The sequence below is a fragment of the Semicossyphus pulcher genome, unplaced genomic scaffold, assembly GCF_022749685.1.
Source record: "Semicossyphus pulcher isolate SPU_LCO1_2020_fin unplaced genomic scaffold, fSemPul1.0.p SCAF_6, whole genome shotgun sequence".
Taxonomy (NCBI): Eukaryota; Metazoa; Chordata; class Actinopteri; order Labriformes; family Labridae; genus Semicossyphus; species Semicossyphus pulcher.
In genome coordinates, this window is record NW_027211737.1 from 2,246,304 (window position 1) to 2,269,975 (window position 23,672).

At 42.6% G+C, this 23,672-nt stretch overlaps 1 protein-coding gene across 1 annotated transcript in view; it reads right to left on the bottom strand.

Annotated features, from left to right (window-relative positions):
* Positions 1 to 23,672, bottom strand: part of unc5db (unc-5 netrin receptor Db) — a 259,568-nt gene that overhangs the window by 61,356 nt on the left and 174,540 nt on the right. Inside the window, exons 10-11 of the mRNA XM_069682905.1 lie at positions 17,978 to 18,153; positions 304 to 666 (exon numbers count right to left, since the gene is read on the bottom strand). Of these exons, the coding sequence (XP_069539006.1) occupies positions 304 to 666; positions 17,978 to 18,153 (539 nt within the window). The remainder of the gene's footprint in view (positions 1 to 303; positions 667 to 17,977; positions 18,154 to 23,672) is intronic.

A 23,672-nucleotide genomic window follows, 5' to 3' on the forward strand; every position in this document is an offset into this window, starting at 1 on the left:
TTGCATAAGTTTCAACTTGGGTGAACTTAGTTTAAACATAATCTGACAGCGCTACTGTGCTTTCTTGATCTGAAGGGGGGGGGAGTTGTTGTTTGCTACATCTCGAGATGTTCTTGGAGAGCTGCACCTCATGCTAAATGAAACATGCTTATGATGGAAACTATTATGAGAAGTTCCTGCAGCCTCTCATTATCAAGATTAAGTGAATAGTGTGTGTGCTGTTTTTCATTATTAAGGTTCATTTAGTGTCTTTTTTTCTTATAAACTCAGTCAGCGCTTTCATCTACTTTCTGTGAAGCTCACCGGTGTTTGGCATCATTAGCCGTCCTCCAGGATGCCCGAACAAACTGGTGGTCCTAAGCTGCTCTTTGCCTGTGCTGAAGGTTCCATTGAGGGTAAGCATGCCCTTCTTACATCTGTCTGCAGTGATGAAGTAATCCCGGCTCAGGTCTTGCGGGAATGTCTCGGGAGGGACTTTGGCGTGAAACTCCACCCGTCCGGCCACACCTAGTGAAACCATAAAGGAGCTCTGAACTTTGACCTTGATGTCTGGCAGGGGGTCAAAGAACTCTTTGTCTGTGCTGTCCTGGAAGCAGAGGGGAGTGTTGTAGGTCCGTCCCACTTTTAAGTCAGGCTGTATCGAGGAGCTGAGAAGCAGCGGGTTATCTACAGAGATGGAGAGATAGCACAGTCACACAGTCACCTGAAGCTCTTTTCACAATGGATTTGCATTTTGTAGGGAAGTGGTTTACTAAAACTAAAAGCCCATTCCCTGTGTTTCCTAAATAGCACTTATATGGCATTAATATATAACATTTTACGGTAAGCAACTAAAAAAAGTCACGATTCTATTGTTTTTCCATCAGTTCTTCTTTAAGCAAACCAAAGTTGTAATGGTTTAATGGTACAAAAGCTAAAACAAAAGCATACCAAGAATGCTATCCATTTCACAACAGGAAAATTGAGCAGAAGAAAGAGAATGTGCCACTAAGTCATGGATGAATTAAACATTATCAAAGGATCTCTTTCTGCAGCAGGATACAGAAGATTACTCTACTGTATTCATTTACATAAAAAAATTGGCTTTGGCAGCATCAAGGTTTAACAGTATACAAAATACAGACCTTACTCATTCTATTAAACTGGTAGAGAGATAATATCTAGAGTTTATGTAATACAGAGATGTTTCGGTCCTGAACTCTGCTCCGCTCGCGGCTCCCAAATCCCTCCCTTCTTCCTGTTAGGAAATCAAATGAATCAAACAACCATCATTGGTTAGGAGAACTACAGAACGTATGACTGAATCTGTCTGTCTCTCGTTCACTGAACGAGAATGTTCCTCGTGAGCGAAATGTAAAGTGAAGTCAGCTGAAATGGGCCAGTTTTTTGGTAAATGATCTTCAAGACTATCAGATAAGCTGTGCATGAGATCTAATGATATTTTTATTAATTGGCACAGGCCTCTTAGATATGTATTTGTTTTTTTAAAAATGTGGAAAAACACAATTGTTTTGGTATGGTTCGTTCATTTTTTTCCCGGTGTTGGGGGGTACTCTGATTAAATATATTACAGCCTTAGGCCCTGTGAATACACAAGGAACCTCATTCACATTCATTAGACTTTAAAAAACATCATTTCACTAAAACTGTGATGCAGACTCGCAGCGCTGAGAGGGGGAGAGCACCGGCACAGAGGGAGGGAGGCAGCGGGTCAGCGCGGACTGAAGTGATGACATGATATAAAACTTAGTTTAATCATGAAGTCTGATGATCCTCTGCAGCTCTGTGTGAAATATATCAACTATACAGCAGACTGCTGTCTCTGTGAACAGTGACAGACAGTTTGAGCGTCGAGGAGGGGCGAATGACTTACTGATCATTCATGAACGAGACCGGGTCATCCCCCGGTTGTGAACGAAATGAGTCCAACAGGTCATTCTGATCCTCGACCACGACAAACTAATCGGCGGGTTTATCTTTTAGGCTTGCACACATCAGCAAATAGATATTTAGAAATAGGTATTTTTAACAAACCTACTGGTCAATAATTTTGTGTGAAGTACAATGAAGTTGTTGTCTTTGTCTTTTATTTGATGTATTGTGTTTTGTCCTGAAATATAGAAATAAGGTACAATAGTGGAAGCTGTATTACAACAGCTCGAAAATAAAACAGTGACACAACAGCAGGATGAGAAAACACAAGAAAGTTTATTTAGAAATATTTTAAGGTATTTTTTTTTATATAGTAATATAACTGTGATATCGTGATGATTGTATGAGAAGACCAGTGAATGCAATGGGAGCCATCATCGTTCACAAATGAGTGACAGTGAGGAAGGAGTGAGTGTGTTACAGGAACATTTTTAAAAATGTATTGATGTGATTTTTATTGATAAAAATGCTTTGTAATACATATTTGCATCCAGTCATTATAAACTATGGGGGGAATTCACTAACCCCTCGATCCCACAGGATCCGCCTCCAGCACGTTCCGTCTGCGCCGTGTTTCTTGTCCGTCAGCGGCGCGAGCCCTCGCCCACAGGAAACGTGTTTGGTCCGCAGCGCAGCGGAGCGCTGCGCCAAGCAGCTGGATTCGCGAGATCACAAGATCGCGGGAGAACTACATCATCGAGTGCAAATTGAGAAATCACGTGATAACATCAATGTTAGCAGAGCAACACACAAACTACAGTTCAGTTTGCACATCCGAGGTTGATTATCTGCTCATTTGGAAATCATTCCGTGATTTTTGTGCTTCTACCATGGAGGAGTACACTACTTAATTGAAAAGTGTTTTTTTTATTTTTTTATTTCAGTGTGTTGATCTTAAAATAAACGTAAAAAAACGGGAGTCTGTACCGGTCTGAACATGGTGGGTTTTAAAAAAAAATGACCAGATGCTGTATGCTGCTTTCGTGTGTGACTTCCTGTTTTGAACAATCTGCTCTGTTGAGCTCGACGCATGTTTGAAGCGGCCTCCGTCAAAAATAGACCCGGCGCGTATCTTTAGTGGAGCGCTACTGCGCTGTGGAATCACGATCATTGATGTGAATGGGCGCGATCGAGGTCGCGGCGCACACGGAACGCTCCGGAGACATCGAGGGAGAATGAATTGATAGCTGATAGCTCCATACATTTCAAATCATTTGCCCTCACTATCTGCTCCGTCTCAAGGTCTGATTCTCAAAGCAAATTGCACTGATGATATTCAGGCGCAAACACAGCCATGAAGTTTCACAGATCCATGCAGTTTGCTCTTGTTTTGTGTCTCATTGTGGAGAGACAGTTGAGTGCACACTGACGGATCTCAACTGCTTGCACAGATCGATGATGAGCAGGGAGAGGAGGGGGCAGCTCTTTAAACAGTTTATTGTAAAGTCTAGACTCAACAGGTGTTTACTAGTGTTTCACTTTCTGTTACGGAGCTTCATTTTTTAAACAAGAATTGTTTGCATAATGACTCATTTAATTATGCACAAACGGCACAGGAGCACAGAGATGCTGTTTGCTCTGCAGCACACTTTATGGGGCATTTAACCCTCTGCGTGTGCTTGGAGAATGAGGCAGAGTTTTTCTATGTCATTTGCACAGGTTTAGCAGGCACAAAAGCCGCGCAATCCTTCAGTGAATTCCCCCCATGTGTACATGGAAAAGTAGTTTCAGATTTGTCTGATTTATATGATACGATAAATGAATTAAATGTGGCACTTAAACTACCAGTATCTCCCTCAGCAGGAAGTGAGAATATGAAATCGTTAATTGCCTTCTCTATCGCTATTGTTGAAAGCACAGACGTGACAAATGTCGCTCAATTAAGAATATTTGTGGTGTGGATGCGTCTGTTACGTCACTGAGCAGTTTGTGGCGCTTGTGCCAATGACCGACACTGCAGGTGTGGTTGTGAAACTCACAGCAAGTTTTCTGGAACTTCCACTGTGTATTACATCAAGAAGCCTTATGCAGCAAGAGCCAGAAAATATGTGTGTTGTTTTCAGGCTGAATTTTATCAGAGCTAAAGAACTTAACCACCGCCAAAAATGAACTCATGGAACAGGAGGGGCAGCCAGTGGAAGAGTTGGCTGAGCCAGACTGGGATACAGGTCTTGCTTTGTAAGTGGATATTACAGAACATTTTAAATTGTTGAATCGTCACGATCACATGACGTCACCCATCAAGGAGTACTATGACAGCGTTCGTGCTTTTCAAATTAAATTGGCTCTGTGAGAGACGCAGCTATCCCAGCACAATTCAAAGACAAAAAATCGGCCCTGGCACTTTTTTGCCCAGAGCAGCCCCCTACAATCAGTTGAACATGATCCACCAGTTCAACGTCCTTGCGGCCCCCTCAAATAAGAGTATGGTGTGGGCTACTATTCCATAAACTTACTGCTAAACAAAGTAGTAGGTCACGTAATCAGTGCATTCACTCATGACTGACTCCCTGGTGTTTAGAGGTGACTATGGAGTATACCATCCTAATCCATACATGCATACTCAGGTCATCATAATTTTAAATTATTTCATGAATTTAAGTACACAAGTTGCCTGTAGCATCTTAGATTCACTGTATAGTGTACAGTAACAAAACACATTTACATAATTACTTTATTTAAATACAAATCAAGCTACTTAAGATAAGATAGTACTTCATTGATCCCCAGAGGAGAAATTCGGTAGACTTGTACTTTACTCAAGTATTTACATGCTATGGTACTAAATATGCCTACTCCACTACAGTTCAGAGATAAATACTGTACTTTTTTTACTCCACTTCATCTGTCTGACAGTTTTAGATAGGTCTACTTGACAGATTAGGTTTTCCCCTACCTTTGCAGTGAAAACCATGTATCTCCAGATGTGTTGATTTTGTATTTTGTATTTGTATTTTGTGTATGATTAACTGAAGGTTTAAGTGTTCCTTCCAAGCTGAGAAAACTCTCCTCCTTCTTGAGCTAATAAACTATGTAAACCCAAGTTTTTTAAACTGAAGAAAGGATTTGTTTTTATGAGCTCAGGAGAAGTGGACTTTTAAGAGACATGGTAGGCTACTCACAGGTGAGCAACTCTACTCTGCAGTTAAATGCAACATTCATCAATTCAACAATAATAGTTATCCAGAAACATCAGAGATAATAGTAAAACACTGACAGGGACCATTTAATTGTTAATACTACCACTACTGTCAATACTTTAAGTACTTTATTTGAAAATATTGAAAATGAAAATATTTACACACTTATATCTAACAAAGGATGTGAATGCAGGACTTGCCTTGGAGTACTTTTATCTGGAGTTTCTTTTACCACTCGCATTTATGTAATTATACGTAGATGAGCTATATTAGTGATGTATTACAGTTACATATATATATAATATACTTTCATATTCTTTAATAAAAGGACCCTAGCCCGAATGATTGCATGAATATTATAATTCCTTATGGACCTAGGTCAGTCACTGCTTTACCACGCTAGCGTTACCTCATTAACGCTCATTATCAAGAACAGTCTTCTCCTGATCTGTTTGTCCCTCTGCCTCCCTGACACACACCATTCCTCTCCTTTGCAGTACCACACACCTCTCCTCTCCTCTCTTCACCTGTTGCTGCATGATACTGTGTTGGGTACTACTGAAGACTGTTCAACAGTTCTTGCAGCAAACAAATCAGTAACGTAAGCGCATTTTGCACTATCCACATTTCTTGTTACTTTTGCTTGCGCTTCTCTTCATTCCCCTACACGCTCCCTCATCCTGGCGAGAAGAGGAGATGAGCGGACCGGGGGGTGGGGGGGTTGAGCCGGCTGTGTAGGAGACGTGATTGGGCCAGACTACTGTCATAATAGAGAATAAACCAATGGGCAACTGCCTTTTCTTAATGGGCCGTCGTGGGCAATAAGTTTTGTTTTGGTAGCACTTCTACTATGAATTGAAAGGACAGCTATACAGCATTTAGATAGACTAACAAGGAGATGTTGCTTTAAAACAGAACAGCGGGTAGTAAAACAAAAACACTCAGTGTTCCTTATCTGGAATCCAGTAATTGAAATCCTGACGTGAATAGGTCATGGTGTGCGAAGACAACAGAATAACCACTGAGCTTCTCTGTAATCCTGCTTTTCCATTCCTCTGACAGAGGACTCGCCGAAGTCAAATGTGAGATTGCTGCTGGCGGCTTGACTCGAGGGAGGGGAAGTAGCAGAGTTTTTGTCAGTTAAGTGACCATTTTCAAAAATCTGATCGGGAGCATGTAGTAATCATGGTCAGATTTATTCCTGATCCAAACAGGCAACCTGTGTTGCTGCTGCTGCTACGGTAAAGTGACGAGGCAACAATCCACGATTGCGGGGCAGATGTTGGCTGCTCCAGAACTGCACATTTCTTAGTATTGGCAGAGTTGACATTGATATAACCTTCCACAGAAACATTCTCATGTGCAGGAATAACTTCCTTTTTCCTTTAAGTGTCACAAGACCCATTTTTCCATTTGTGTTCCACATTTTTCTGAGCTCAAGTTCTGACAAGCCAGAGACAGTTAAAGTGTTCTGTAGGTTGCTGTGTTGGCAATGTTCGTCATATAGCACATCAAGTAAGTTAGTCCCTTTCAGAACAGGTAATTCACTGTTGGAGCATCGTTCAGGGACAACTAGTGCTGAAGTGTAGTTAGTCTTTGTTCCTGTTTGCCCCTCAACAGGAAGTGAGCTTCGTTTTTACCGTGCTGGGTTTGGTCTTGCCACAACAGCTTCTCTCGAACTTCTTTTCGTTTAGCCTCAATAACCACTTGATTGGGCTCATTGCTACAGGAAGGGGCTATATGTCCATCTTTACTACAGTTAAAGCAATACCACGGCCGAGGTTTCTTGTTACTTTTACCACATCCTGCTGTGGTGATTCTTTTTGCTTAGATGTCTTTGACTTGACATTCTTGGTGGTAGCCTTTTTTGAAAACTCCCCCTTAGATGCTGTCAAAGTTGCCAACTGAGTTTGGAGTTGTGCAATTTGTTTTTTTTTATTTTGTCGGCATTTGTGTTTTCGTCTGCAGCAGCTGCCGTCATTTCTTTGTCATCTGTGTCAAAATCATTCACATTTTGGGGGTTGGACTGCACTTTGGTTTTGGGAAATTTCGAGATGTTGCGTAATGCGGCAGGACTTGGCAGCTTGCTTGTTCTTGTTCTGTTCGCAGTAAGAGCAGCAACTCAGGGAATGAAGTGGGTCATACTTTTTTTGTTCCAGCTGAAGATTATTGATAAAGCTGTTCTTCCAGCATCCCCTGCAGAACAGTTTCAGCAGTTGACGGTCTGAGTCTCCAGCAGCAATGTCATTCCTCTTCACTACTTTGTTTAATGTAGCCTGTAGTCGATGTAAGTAAGCAGAAGGTTTTTCACCTGCATTCTGGTTGGTGTTGAGGAATGCTGCAAAGAGTTAATCGCCATGGTCTACAGTACCATAAGCAGAGTCAAGAACACTTAAATAATCTCGGGGGCTGGACTGTGGCCCTAGATGCTTCACCATGTTTGCAGCTGGAGGAAGCAATCTTTCTGACCACTTGCTTGGTAAAACTCAGCATTGCTACGCCAGGTGTCATAATCAACTTCAGGGCTTGGACAAGGAATTTTTCCAGAGAAAGGCCTCAGTCGGGGCTTGTTCAGCCACTGTGGCTGTATTTGTATCAGGGGTATATAGTGGGGATTTGTCCACAATAAGCTCTTCCTGTTCAACTGGAGGGTCTGGTTTTGCAGAGTGTTAAATTCTAGCCAAGTCCTCTAGTAACACTTTCTCAAAATCTGTAGCACTCAATTTTGCAACACTTTTTAGACTGGGTTAGGCTTGATCCTACATTAGCAGCGTAAATGCCAGACAAAAACTGGATGTGGTGGGTAATGTCTGGATCAGAAGATGGCCTGTGGCATGGTAAGTCACTCTGAAATGTGTCAATAGCTGTGTCGTATTTAAACTCAACAATAGCTGTGGTCTTGAAATTAGCATCAGAACTTTCCACCTCAACCACTCTTCCAATGGACCCATATTGTCTCAGAAACTCAACCACTTCATCATCTACATGAGTACCAGAGAGACCACTGACCAGGACTCAATTAGGTACCTTAATGTATTCAGACTGAACAACGTCCATGTTGCACTAAGTAATGCAGTTAAATGACTAGAGAAATAAAACTCTTCAATACACAGTTTGGGTGATTATGAAGAATTGTGAACAAATGTGCCAAAGCTGTTCTGCTAATTGCTCCTGGCTGGCTCGCCAACTTTGTGTAGCACCTCTGCATAGAATTGAAAGGACAGCTATACATCAGTTACCTAGGATCTGAGCATTTCGATAGACATGACTCATAAGGAAATGTTGCTTTTTGAACAACTGGCAGGTTTATTCTCAATCTCTGCAACACACTATTCACAAATATGTTCCTTTAATATTTGAAAATACCCCAAAATAAAATAGAGCTCTTTTGTTGTTAAGTAAAATAAAAAATAAAATAAATTGTCTTTGAAAATATTCAAAGAGAGCCAATCTACCCGGGTAGTAAAACAAAAACACTCCTTTCTGGAATCCAGTAATTGAAATCCTGACGTGAATCAGTTCCAGCACTCCACAGAAGAGAATCCGATACAGCTGGCCACACTGCATCCAAACGTTCCTCCCACAGAATGGGAATGGCTCGCCATCGAAGTCAGCATGGTTTGGCACCAAACTACAGCCAGGATCACAAAACCAATCTGCACGCAGTTGTACAGAATACATAAGTTAAATATTAACATTTCAATATCCCTTTCATATACAGTACCTCATTTATTTTTCTTTTCTCAATAATCAACAGTTACAAATATATACCCATTAACTATGGCTATGAGAGACTGTTTGAATGATACTTGTAACAATAAGTCTGTTTGACTACAAACAATAGTTTGCATTTTAAAATATAAACTTCTTTTCTTGAATTAAAAGGCATTTCTTAAGAATTAAACACATTTCTGTCTTAAAACATGAATTGCAGCTAATACTTTTTAACAGCATGAAATGAAAGCATTAATTTAACAGTAGTGCTCTTTTTAAACACATCCAGAACCCTGTCATTTAGCTGAATGCTGTGTTCAGCAAAACACAATTGACACAGAATGAACTTATTTGTAAACACTTCACAATACTGTAATATCACTCCGATTGGTTTTATAAGCAGTATATGATCTTAACTCCTAAAACTGTGCGTTGTTTATATCCCTTCATTTTAGCTACAAAGATGGTGTGCTAATTAGCACATTCTGATGAGGGAAACTCACCAGAGTTTTCAGCATGAAGAACACGGTAAAACACAACAGAAACCGGGCTCTCACAATGCAGTCCATTGGGTTACAACAATTTTTTCCACAACTCTGACTGACTGTTCATCTGATTTATATCTCGCTATTTTTGCCAAGTGAGCTAGAGCTCTTTTATGCAGCTTCACATGGTGAAAGAGCTCTCATATTGAGCATAACAATAGCGCGATTGCGCCCTCTGCTGACGTCATGTGGTAACTAGTTGAGCGTCATGTCATGACGCTCAACTAGTTAACCCTTTAGTGACAGCATATTCTATATGGGTTACATTTAGTTTTTTCAAAATGAAAAAATTAAGTATGCCGGCCCCAAAGTGCATCGGCCCACTAAGAAAATGGCCAGTATGCCAGATGGCCAGTCCAGCCCTGACCCAGTCCACTTCCCCTCTCTAAAATCTCTACGTGAAGATTCCGAAAGTATGGATGCGTACACAAACATACTGTCAGAGTTCATATGTGGGTTTAAAAGTCGATTGACTGTCTTGACTCAGCTGGAGAAGGATTACGCACTCTTTGGCTCTTCGTTTACCACAAACGCATCAGATGCAGAGGAACTCCAAACAGAGCTGATCAAACTGCAGTGTAGCACACAGTTAAAGGATCATTTTTACTTCTGATCGTTTGAAATAATTTCATCAATGCCTAACACCGAATTACCCAAAGATGAAAGCATTTGCATCAAAAATACTCGGTATGTTTGGAACAACATATTTTTGCGAGCAGCTTTCTCAGTGATGAACCTTCACAGAACTGCGCAGTCTGCAGTCACTCTGACATCTACAGTAAATGGCATAATGAAAATCGCCACTGCTTGGAAATTACTTAATGATGTTGACAGGCTTGTAAAAGCCAAAAAGTGTGGAGGTGTCAGCCAGCAAATTAAAATGTGAGTTCTCCTTTTCCACTATCAGTTTCACATAAACTAGATCATCGACATGCAACTTGCAACAAAGAAATGTAGGGTTATATACCTGTAACATGCATTCTTTCAACTGTATCATTAGTGAATGACAAAGACATTTAAATTGAAATATATCTTGGTCTTTTCTTTTTCTTTGTCTCGTTTTCATTTTCTGTGTCATCAGTTTTTCTCTTCTGTATTGTCTCCTCCCTGGGCGTTGTTACACTTATGTGCAGCCAACGAGTAACAAGTGAGCAAACGCAAGGCAATACAGTGTGCATGTAGTGCTCATGTCCCGCTCTGTATGCAAATGAACACGAAGCCTCATTCACCTTCATAAGACTTGAAAAAACATTATATAACACAAAAAACTGTGATGCAGACTCACAGCACAGGGAGGGAGAGCTGCTGCGCACAGAGGGAGGGTGCGGATGAGTGCGGACTGAAGTGATGACCTGAAACTTTGTTTGATGATGAAGCCTGACGCCTGTGTTCATCAGTGAAATATATGAAGTACACAGCATATCGACATATGACAGCACGCTTTATACTTTATAGTAACCTCGATGGTCACGACATTATTGAGCCAGAAAGACAGATCTGTGTCATATCTCCTCCTCCCTGCGCCGCGTGATAACTGATAAACTATGCATGGATCACCTCCGGTTCATTTCATTCAAAGCCTGTGGACGTAGCTGCTTTATAAAGATGATTGTTCACGGAAATACCGGGACAGATGAGTATGAGTACCACACACAGATCGGTGTCATCACTGCGCTGCATGATTACAAACTGCTCACTGCTGGATCACATGATTATAAACTCTGATAAACTGCTAACAGTTCACACTCTGGAGCATCTCTCTCTCTCCGCGCTGTCTCTCCCTCTTGTCGGTTCCGGATTGTCCCGTCTCCTTACTGAAGAAAAATAGAATGCCACCCGCCAGAGTGGCTAGTGAGAGTGAGTGAGTCACCCGCCACTGCCCAATTGTACTCGCATTTGGTGGGTTGGCGGGGGCCTACATATCTATGTGTTAAGTCAGGGGTTCCCAACCCCCGGGCTGTTGGTCGTTTAGCACCGGACCGCGAAAGGTATCTGTGACAATCCAAACATACGCAGAGTCAGAACCGTTGAATGGGCTGTGTGAAGTGTGCAACCGCACAGGGCCTCACACCTCTAAAGACACTTCAAAAGTCGCCCAATTCAGCTGGAAAAACCGCAGACCTGGCAACCCTGGCTTCGCAACCTGTAACTGTTGCCCCTCTAAAGCTCTGTGTTTAACAGTGAAATATATGAACTACACAGCATATGGTCATATGCCTGTCAACAGCCTGTGGAGACGACTTTTATACTTCATCTGTGCGCAGAAATACAGACGGATTGTTATTGATTGAGGTATCAAAACACACACAGGTCTGCGTCATATCTGCTCCTCTCCTAACGTCTTCTCCCCGTGCGGCATAAATAAACTGCTAGGATCACATTTTGGATCGTCTCTGACCAGCACCGTCCCTCTCGTCGGCTCGTCCTGTATTAAAAACGTAGATGCAGAATAAATACAGACACGATCTGTCTGTATTTCCGTGCGTGTTACTGTAATTTATGCGCATGCATGTCAATGAGCAGAGCTGATTCCCAAGGATTGGGAAAAATACGTAGAACTTGCCTCAAGATATTGATTTTTTGCCAAACTACCTCCCGGTCCGTCAAAAAATATTATTGCTACTGTCTGGTCCGTGTAGTCAAAAAGGTTGGGAACCCCTGTGTTAAGTCATAATATGTTGGCAAAAAATAGTCTGACCCCTGTGTCTCATTTAAACAAATCCGGCCCACTACCTCAGTCTGACACCCCTGCTCTAGCACCATTTTAAAGAACATGTCCGGGCAGATGACCATATGTCAGAGATATGAGAGAACAATCTGGACCAGTGGCGGCTGGCCAATAGAGGGCGCTAGGGTTGAAGTCTGATCAGTCTATGAGTGATGGAAATGAATGACAACGATGGACGCTGACACCGCAAACAACTCGGTATGCTCTCTTTTTCAAAATCCGTTCGAGAGGAGAAGTTTAACTGAAAAATTACGGATTAAAGAAACTGGACCAGATCAGCCAGATACTAATATCAACCAAAAAGCGAGTGAAAAAGGTAAAACCTCCACCAGAGGATTTTCTCGAAACTGGAACACCAGAAAGGCTTGGCTAGCTGGATGTAGCCATGTAAATGCACTATTTTGCTTCCCGTGTTTACTTTTTAAAACTGCTGGCACGGATACAGCATGGACTGTTACGGGAGTAAAGGATATGAAACATTTATCGGAGAAAATTAAGAAACACGAAGGCACCAGGGCACACATGGAAAATTCCATGAAGCTATCCATGCTAGGCACAATTAACATCGCTACGCAGCTAGACGAAGGCCACAGGATTGGGGGGAGAAAACATAATGAAGAAGTGGATAAAAACAGGCACATTTTGTCAAAGATAATTGACTGTGTGAAAGTCTGCGGTGCATTTGAACTGGCTTTGCGCGGTCACAATGAGACCTATTCCTCTGACAACCATGGCGTTTTCAGGGGTTTGGTAGATTTTGTTGCTTCGTTGGACAGTGTGCTGGAAGAGCATCTCAAGACAGCTACCGTTTTTAAAGGCACCTCGAGGACAGTGCAAAACAAACTTTTGGACTGCATGCTGTCAGTTCTTAAAGATCACATTCTGGATGAAGTACACAATGCCAACTATCTTGCTATTCAGGCAGATGAGACAACTGACATTTCCACCCACTGCCAGTTGGTGCTTGTGCTACGGTACATCGACCGACAAAACAATGTCCAAGAGCGTTTCTTAGAATTCATCCCACTTCAGAACACCACGGCAGACTCAGTTGCCACAGCGCTCTTGGAGCGGCTGAGCACTATCCTCCCTGAGGGGCAAAAGAGCGCGCTGATCGCCCAGGCCTATGACGGGGCTGCTGTGATGAGGGGGGCAACAGGTGGAGTACAGAATAAGGTTAAGGACATTTACACAAATGCGCACTACATCCACTGCTATGCGCACCAGTTGAATCTCATCATGCAGCAGGCTACATCACACATTTCCAGGATCAGTAAATTTTTCTCCGACCTTGGTGGATTTTCTGCATTCTTCTCCCGCTCTTTCAAGCGAACTGCAGTGCTTGATAAAGTAGTGGCACACAGACTTCCCAGAACTTCAACAACAAGGTGGAACTTCCACAGTCATGCTGTTAACACTGTGTATGAGCACAAGGATGACCTTCTGCTGGGTTTCCAGACCATCAGAGACTCTGGTAACTTTGATCCTCAGACTGTCAGAGAGGCTGGGGGCTTTGTGAGAATGCTTGAAGATGAGGATTTCTGCTTTTTCCTGGCATTGTTTCACAAGATCATGCCACACGTTGTTCAACCAGATGCAGAAGAGGAACATTGACTCTGTCTACATCTCAGAAATCATCAAGAAGTTCACCAACAGCATGCAAATGATCAGGTAAACAATTGAATATTATTGGTTTAGAAAATATTAAAGATTACCTAACACAGTACACAAAGATCTATTTTTATGTTTCCAGCAGGTTAGTTTCTTTAACAATAATTGTGGATTGTAACTTGTGCTTTGTATCAGAGACTCCATTCCTTCTCTGCATGGGCAAGACAGTGAGTCAATGCAAGAGCAGCCCGCAAAGAAACGGAGGACACTAGTTCAAGGAGAACAGCAGCGGTTGTCTACAGAGGTAAACTAGAATATAATTCTGTCATCAAAACAATAATTATGTTTTTTTTTATATATACATATATGTGTGTGTGTGTGTGTGTGTAGTATTTGTTAATGTGCAAAATGTGACGTGTAAAATTACCCTCAATCTTTCACTGACTGCCTTCTTAAATTCTTGGGTAATATATAGGTATTGCACATTTATTAGACATGTGTGTATGATTTTGTTTGTATGCTTCATTTCATAGGTTTGTGATACCATTTTGAGTGTCTAATATGTGTCTGTGCAGTATTCTGGGTTTTTTTTGTTTGGAATTAATAATAACACTTTTTCACAAAGCACTGGTATCCTGTAGTTTGTGTCAAATCGTAGTGGGGTGGTTGTTAGAAACTGAGTATTGCACAGCACAGCCCCACCTAGAATATTTTTCACCAGCCGCCACTGATCTGGACAGAAGGTCCAGGGCATGGAGCCACAGTTACAGCATTAGATTTAATTACCAAGCACACACACAGCTTGATCTCCATAAAACATCTGCTGGAGTCAGCTCCTCTGGACACTGAGTCGTCCTCCTGAAGGACAGGAGGGGGGCCAGTCTTTCAGCTCCCAGTCATCTGTGACCATTTGATGTGACGACCCTGCCAAACGGAGGAGAAGCTTGCTGCATCGATCTGGCAGCCCCTGAACGAGCTGTGCCAAGATAACATAAAAGTCACTGAGTCCTTGCTGCCCAGCTGTTGCCTGGTGAGGGGTGCAAGGCAGGAGGCTAATGTTGTTATTATTATTATTATTATTATTATTATTAGGAACAAACATGAATAATTGGGAACAGGATTTGTGATGAGCATTTTGTGGGTGGTGTGTTGGTTTTGACTCAACTTGTTTGTTTTTGTCTTCCCAACAATTCTTTGCATATTAAAACATGAAATAGAAGAAGAAAAGTATTCACATGTATGTGACTATGCTGCCTTTTCCAACAAATGGGGGATGTTTCTAATTGAAATAGTTGACTTGTATTTGTTTTCTATGCCATATTTTTCTTCTCGGTTCTCAGTGAAAACAGTACCAGTATTATACTACAACTTTTACTACAGTTATGCAAAATGTGATTTTTATTACTACGATAGCTGACTTAGTGACAAGTAGGATCCCTAAGTTTACCACCTTCATCCTCACAGAGCCACATTGCCTTTTTTTTTTTTACTATCCATTGCCTTTTGGGGAGGTAAAGTTAAGGAGGTAAATTTATTTATTTATTTATTGTTATGGTACAAAATGGGACAGAACAGGATGTGTTTTCTAATTTACCGCCTGCAGTTTCACAGTACTTGTTTGCTAATTAATGTTTATTGGAAATGTGGGAAACAAGCGTTAGGCTGCTCGTCTCTGCTTTAGGGGCGCTGGAAAAAGCACCAAATGGGGGCCTGGTCATCCTGGTGAGAGGGAAGTGATGTTTGGCTGCTCTCATCTATTGGGCAAGAGGCGGGGTACACCAGGGCAGACACATAGAGACTGAGACGCTTAAACTAGCACCTGGTAGTCCCCAATTTCCCTACCTTGTAGATCTTTTGACTCTGGAAGACGGACAGGGAGATAACAAACTCTAAATGATACAATGATCATCAAAATACTCTGCAATCTTCTTTTAGTGAGGAATGTGTGGTCATGGAAGTCCTAACACTAAGGATGTAGGTTTCATTTCAGTTTAAAGTATACAGTAAATATTTTGCAGGCATTGAAGCCGTCATTGGCACTGCATTACAAATGATACAACAACATTTTGAGATAATTGTTATTAAGATAATGTATGATGAAAAATGAAAGCATGTCTTTATCATTCATAAACAGCTTATAAGTGGCTCTGAACCTAGAGCTGCTCGGTGGGTGTTCCAGCGCTCTGCCAGGGCTGCAGTGGACATTACCTCTTCGCAGCGGACATTCAATCACTGCTTACATTTTCTTCCCTTTGATCGAGTGGAGAAGATCTGATTATCGCTTGAGTGTGCATCTTTAAGAGTGGTGTGGTGATCATGGAATGGCAGAGGTGAAGTGAGAGAAGTTAATGAAATGTACCTCAGGTTGAATACCTTGAGGGATCGGTTTGGAATTGAGCCTCTGATTAAAAATCACTCAGAAGGAGAGGTAATGTGGAGAGACAGGGTCAGGTTCAGAGAGTCATTCTGCACTCTGCCCTACAACCGCTGAGGCAGCAGAGAGCTATCGAGAAGCCTAAAAAGTTGAAGATCAAATGTTTAATGCTGGAACAAATTCCTTTAAAAGAAATTGCGCAGGGGAAATGCTCTTCATTTCACTGGGAACCTTGGCTGAGCAGATAAAGGAAAAAAGAAAGTGGTGATTGTGGTCAGAGGAGGGCGCAGCAGGCAGGCTGTGGGAAGATCCGGCCTATTTAAACAGAATTTATGAACTGCTCAACGTAGATCCAGCTCACACCACCTCCCAGCACCCTATTGTCCTTGCACTCTTCCAATTGGCTGAGGCTTGACCGTCACTCCAGGGATCACAGACATTAATATGAATGCCTGTATTGAGGCTGGTTAGGACAGGTTGAAAAGGCTACTTGTTTAGTTTTTATTTAAAACAGACACCCCTTTTTAAAAAAAAATGATGTATGAACTATTCTTACATCCTTTACACAATCTTTACATGGCAATACGCTTTAAAGTCAGTAGAGGGCGCTCTGATGCCACTGTGGATCATCCAGAGAGACCGTAGCTGCAGGCTCAGCTCATGCGCTGTTCAGACTATAAACACACTGTGAAAGAAGCTAACTTCTGGTCCTCTATCAATCCACAGGAAAGCTACTGTAAAACTTTTCTTTTTTTATCTTTAACCAGGTTTAGGATTTAAGGTACATGCAGTTGAAGTATGCGGTAATGTTTTAAAATGGTTAACATTTCCTGTTTTAAGTGTTGAAAGCTTAATTTTTGTAGCTTTTTGTCATGCCACGCATCATCATTGTCATGCTAACTGCGTGTCATGAGCTTCAGTGAGAAAAGTAGTTTGGTCAGTGTAAAGAACTAAAGTAAACGTTCTGTGAAATAAGGACGCGTGTCCTAAATATTGTTCAAAATATTAGCGAGTTAGCCACAAGTGAATGGTGAGGAATGAATGATAACATACTTCAACTGGGTTCACATTCATGGTTACCCGTGTCCTCTCGTTTCTGCGCCATGTTGTTTGTTGTGAGTTTATCTGTGGCCGACTTAGTGTAAGCTGAACTGTATGTGTAGTATGTAGGTGACTGTGAGAATGGAAGAGGAGTGATTTAAATGTGTCTGGTGTTTTGATTTGGGGTGAGTAAATTGAATTTAAGCTAATTAACTTTAGTTTATTAAGTTAATTTTGTTTACATGTTAAATTATTTTGAAGTGAACTTATTTTATTTAAGGATGTATGTTTTATATTATGTATTGTCTATTTGGTTGTATTGTAAATTTATTTCTGAAATGTTTAAATGTTAGTAATATATTGGGTGTTTCAGACAATAAACAAACTGTGCATGAGAAAGACGCTAACTTTCTGGTCCTCCATTAATCCACAGGAGTTTATTTTGGCTCCACAGTGCTTTCCAGTCTGTGTAACTATTGTTCATATTCCCCTAGGTCTCGTGCCGGTAACACTTTGCACAACAAAAATTGAATTGATGTTCACTGTTCCATACCCCTCACGTGTATCCATCAGTGGTTGAGGCCAGTGTTATCTGATGGAGGAGATTGGTGGCCTGACAGTCAAATGTGTGGTCTGCAGTGAGGGGGGTGGAGTAGAGATGGATTATCTCCTGCTGCAGAATAACAGAGGAGCAGGTCTGTCAAAATAGAAAGACAGGTCCCTTCACAGACTATGGAGCTATAAATCCTAAGCAGATATGTAGCTGCAGGCCCTCCAGCTTGATGTAAACACATGCAATCAACATGGTGGCACTGTCGAAGAGGTCTTTGATGATGCTGCCTTTTTGCCTTTGTCAATGTGTCAGCCTGGACATGATGGCACTCTCTTTTACCTTGTCCGGTGGTCTTAAAGTTGAAAGACTGGAATCCCCCGGCCAGCGCAGAGGAGTCAATGACGTCCACGCCATACTCGCTGTGGTTCTTCCTATAGAGCAGGACTGCCACTGCGAGAACTGCCAGAGCAATGACTCCAGCTCCAAGGCCAGAGTACAGTGCTACATCATTGGAGCTGTCCATACCTGAAGCACATGAAACACACAAAAAAGCTGGTAATGAAATTATGGCTCAAATTATAGCTGAGTTGTTTCAAGCACAAAAAAATAAAGGGCAGTCGCTGATAAAGGTTGTTAAAAATCTTTTGTAAATTACCTGTAGCCTAACCGCTAATACAACTGACACTCATGTCGTCATGATCAGTGTAAACTCAGAGCGTGACAGTCCTTGCTGCGCTGCAGTTCCCACCAGCGCTCTGCAGACGGTAATATTTTCTCTTAAACTGAGCGCTGCTGTTTGGGAATTAGGTGTTTTTTTCCATGAGGCTAATTTCCATAGAAAGGGGCCACATTTGCCTAAAAATGTCTGCATAATGACCCATTTAAACACACGGAAATGGTACTGGAGCACAGAGATGCTGTTTGCTCTGCAGCGCACTTTGAGGTGAATTTCAAATCAAATCAAACTTTATTTATATAGCACCTTTCATGCAGAAAGAATGCAACACAAAGTGCTTCACAGAAAAATTAAAATCATATCACTAGAATTAAAAACATATCACAATAATACAAATACTGGAAACCTGCCCCTCCCGACCCAACCGCAGAGGCACACATACACACTCACACACATACACCCACCCACACACACGCACGCACTCAGGATAAAACATGGTAAAGAGACATGGCAGGACACTGAGGAACAGGTGAGGAAAACGCCACCTTTGGGAGCCCTCCGCACTGGGAGGGGTCACAGTCTATGCCCGCAGGGAGTGCCACCCACAGAGACCACCCCTACCCGGAAAGACCGGGATAGACTCCGCACAAGGTGCAGAGCCCCACGGTCCTCCGGGCTTGAGGGATTTCCAGGACGACGTCCCCGCGGGCAGACCAGACACAACTCCCAGTGTGGAGGGCTCCCATGAGGAAACACTGGAGCTAAAAAGTAAAAGGCTAAAAGACAATAAGCTGAGATAAATGTAAGAAATAAAATGATAAAAATAGAAAAAATTAAATAAAATGTATTAAACTTTAAGATAGAAAGAATTAAGAATAAATCAATAAAAATATTAGATATTAAAAATAGAATAAAATAGTAAAAGAACAGGATAAATCAGTTAAAAGCCAAGTTGAAAATGTGAGTCTTGAGCTTCTTTTTAAAAACATCAACAGTCTCTGAGGTCCTGATGCTCTCCGGCAGGCTGTTCCACAAGTGTGGGCCACAGTAACTGAATGCTGCCTCACCGTGGGTTTTTGTTCTAACTTTCGATCCTGAAACACACGGGGAGCCAATGCAGCGACTTTAAAACTGGTGTAATGTGCTCCCGTCCTCTGGTCCTCGTCAGCACACGTGTGGCTGAGTTCTGGAGTAATTGTAAATTACAGATAGTCTTTTTGGGAAGACCAGAGAGCAGGGCATTACAATAGTCTAAACGACAAGAGATAAAAGCATGCATCAGCACCTCTGTGTTAGCCTGAGAGAGAAATGAGCGGACTCTGGCAATATTCTTAAGATGATAAAAACCTGTTTTTGTTACGTTTTTAATGTGTGGGATAAAAGTGAGCTCAGAGTCAAAAATGACGCCCAGATTCTTTACGTATTGTGATGGTTTAAAATCCTGCAGTTTTGGTAAAAGTTTCTCTCTCTTGCCTTCAGGACCAATGATTAAAACTTCTGTTTTGTCCTGGTTGAGCTGTAGGAAATTCTCTGCCATCCATGACTTAATATCTAAAATACAGTTTAAAAGGGTATCAATAGGCCATGTGTCATCAGGAGACACGGCAATGTACAGCTGCGTGTCATCAGCATAGCTGTGAAAATTGATGCCGTGCCTCCTGATGACGTCCCCAAGTGGAAGAATATAAAGATTAAAAAGAATTGGACCTAAAATTGACCCTTGGGGCACCCCACAAATTTAAAAAGTCATTTAGTTGCTTAAAAACCAGTTTTTCTAAAATTTTACTTAAAAACGGTAAGTTGGATACAGGTCGGTAATTATTAAAAATGTTGGGATCTAAATTACTCTTCTTCAGAAGGGGCTTCACTACTGCCGTTTTGAAGGCAGCGGGGAAGACACCCGTCTGAAGAGAGCAATTTACTATATTTAAAATCTGTTCCTCGAAGAATCCATAAAATGTCTTTAAAAGTGATGTGGGAATTGGATCTAAAAGGCAGGTTGTTGGGTTTACCTGGGAGAAAACTCGACCAAGTGTCCTTGCATCAACCAGGACAAAACTCCCCAGTGTTTCCTCGGATAAAAGCGAATGTCCAGGTGTGATAAAAGTTACATTCTGATGTGCTAAAAGCCTGGATCTGATGTCGTCGATTTTACTTCTGAAGTGGTCTGCAAAGTCCTCGCAGAGGGCGTCTGTTGGTGACTCTGAGGATTTTTTAAAATTGGTGTTGGTTAAAAGATCGAAGGTGGAGAAAAGAAATTTGGGGTTATTTTTGTTGTCTGTGATGAGTTTTGAGAAATGGGATATTCTTGCCTGTTTGACTGTTTTATTGTACGATTTGAGATGTTCACGAAATATCTGATAATGGACTTTGAGTTTATTTTTTCTCCACCTTCTTTCCGCACTCCTGCATTGTCTTTTTGATTTTTTTAATTTCCTCATTTGTGGAGAGGCCATAGGTTATGACCAGGTCCAGGGTGTGTCCTCTGTTGTGAGTCGGCTGTGTCACGCGCTGGTAAAAATCCATGCAATTTAAAAGGTTTAAAAATTCTCTGGACAGTGGGTCCGAGATGTTGTCGACGTGTAAGTTAAAATCGCCAGTTATTAAAATTCTATTGTAGGTGGTGTGTAAGATCGATAAAAGCTCTGAAAATTCACTGGTAAAAGAAGTGGAGTGATGGGGTGGTCTGTAAACAGTGATGCAGAGAATAGGAGGACTGCTAAAAACAAAGGCGTGATACTCAAATGACGAGTAACTGTTAAAAGAAACTTCCTTTGATATTAATGTGTTTTTAAAAATGGATGCAGTTCCCCCTCCTCTCTTAACTCCCCTGATAGAAAATAAAAAGTTAAAATTTGGTGGGCAAGCCTCGGTGAGAACAACTGGTGCCTCTTTGCTAAGCTATGTCTCTGTTAAAAGAATCCCATCTAACTTGCTGCCTAAAATCAGGTCATTTATAATAAAAGTCCTGTTTAAAAGAGAGCGCACGTTCAGCACGGACAGGTTAATGTTCGTGCTGAACGTACGCTCATGACCACAGGGAGGTGAAATGTCTACATATGCAAGATTGTCTCTGTTAAAACCACTCTGTCTGTGTGCCCGGGGAAAACGTCTGCCTGTAGTGGTTTGAATGGGAAAGATGTCTGGTGGGGGAGGTAGAGGTAACTGGGACCTCTAGGGGGAGCTAGTGAGTGTGAAGGTAGTGTGAGCAGCTGGTGTTGTGGATGAAGAAGAGGTAGGGCGATAGAGCACCGCAGTGATCGGTGCAGCCACTACAGGCAGAGAAGAAGAAGGAGGCTCAGGTAGAGGGGTGTGCAATGTAAATAGTCAATCACGTGGAGTGTATCGGACAACATACTGCATGTTAGCCCTTAACATCGACCTGCCCAGACTGTTAGGGTGGACGCCGTCATTCCTGTAAAAGGAGGGACGGCTCCAAAACAGATTGAAGTTGTCCATAAAAACAAAGTTGTGAGCTCCGCAGGCGAACCGGAGCCAGGTGTTGAGATAGCGCAGCCTGATAAAACGCTCATCCCCACGGGACAGCGTTGGCAGGGGACCACTGATAAAAACAGCCTTCCCACAGTTTTTTAAAAGGCTAAAAAGGTCATTGAAATCCCTTTTTGTCAACTCCGATTGCTGACGATTCGTGTCATTGCAGCCCACATGGATTATCACCCGTTTTATGGAGGATGGAAGTGAGTGCAGCAACTCAGGTAGTTTCTCCCGGATGCCCTGGACTGTGGCTCCAGGAAAACAGTGTGTAGTGGCATTAAAAAAGCTAATGTTCCTGCAGATGCTGTCCCCAACTATCAAAGTAGTCAGGGGGGAGAAGGGGATGATGAGGAGACAGGTGGGAGGACCTACGTGAGGAAGGTGCACCCCCGACAGTGTGTGACCGGGCAGACGAGTGTGGCGAGCCAGCCACCGCCGTGTCCACGGATGCTGTTCCATCGGATTGGGAAGTTGCAGGGTGTGGCTGGCTGGTCGTGACCGGGGACCACTGCGGCGAAGTGATGGTTCCTTTCCTAGTAGTCCTCCGGAGTTTATCTTCCTCACGGCCTCCTTTAGCAACCTGCGGTGGGCGGAGGAGGAGGTGGACTTAGCCATAGGATGGAAGTCCTGCATGCTCAGAATGTAGAGCCTGTTGGCCAGCGGGAGGTCCAGAGGTGGAGAGAAAGGGGCGGGAAGCTTTGCACGGTGTATACCCCTACATGCCACCGACCAGGGCTCCGGTTGACGTGGAGTCGAACTCACCGGGGCTTCCACGTCAGCTCTGCCGACACATGCCTGTGTCTCCACGGGTACCTGGCAGTCAGTAGAGCCGGCCGTTGCTTTGGGCTTTGCTCCCAGACGAAGCCACGGATCCTCCTGCAGGACTGAAGCGGCCTCGGGCTCTGGAGTACCGGTGATCGTGGAGCCGGACCACGGGACAGTGAGATCATTAAAGAACAGTTCTGAAGTTGGCGCGGAGCAGTGAGAACGGCAGGTCCCATTTCGGTAGCCATCTCCAGACGAGCTCAGGACTGCAAGGTGTTTCGCCTGGGCTGTGGCAACAGTGGAAAACCCCAAGATGAGCTTATCTTTCTCTCTGAGCTCGGCCTTTATTGAAGCGATGCTTTTCTTCAACATTGAAACGGTAAGGCAGCAGGAGGCGCACTCAGATCCATCAGTAGCCATAATCCTCTGTCCGTAATATAGTAAATGTGATAAAAATCAAGAATCCTCGGCAGTCCGTAAAAGCAGTAAAAAGTTGTAAAAATCCGCAGCAGGGAGTAGAATCCATAAAAGCACTGATCACTTAAGATAAAAGAAAAGCGATGTAGTAGCTTAGTAGCTGACAGCACATACCGGCGTTTTCACAGGCCGGAAGACTTTGTGTTGTAGAGTTGGCCTATAACTGCACAATGAAGCGTGCGATTACTAAAAGCTTTTTTCCAGTTAAAACAGGATAGGATAACATAAACGAAGCTAAAAAACTGTGACAGTAAAAATGACTTAAGACGTGGGTAAAACGCCTGATGTTCTTGTGTTGCAAATACATGGGCCAGACATGGCCATCGAATAGGCCAGGGGGGTCTGGTACCGAGTAGTTTCTGGAGGTCAGTGTGTGTTTTGGAGAATGAGGCGGACTCTTTTTGTGTCATTTGCACAGGTTAATGAGCACAAAAGCTTCGAATCCTTTCGTCCATTAGGCCCTCGATCTTTAACGGGCAATAAGTCTGATTTATTTACATAGAAGTGGCTACTATATTTCACCTTCTTCATTTCCATCAGAGGGGGCACAATGACCTGACTGGCCTGGCCTGGCCCCATGAGGCCCGCCCGTAGCGCCGACACTGCCTGCAGGTGCTGACT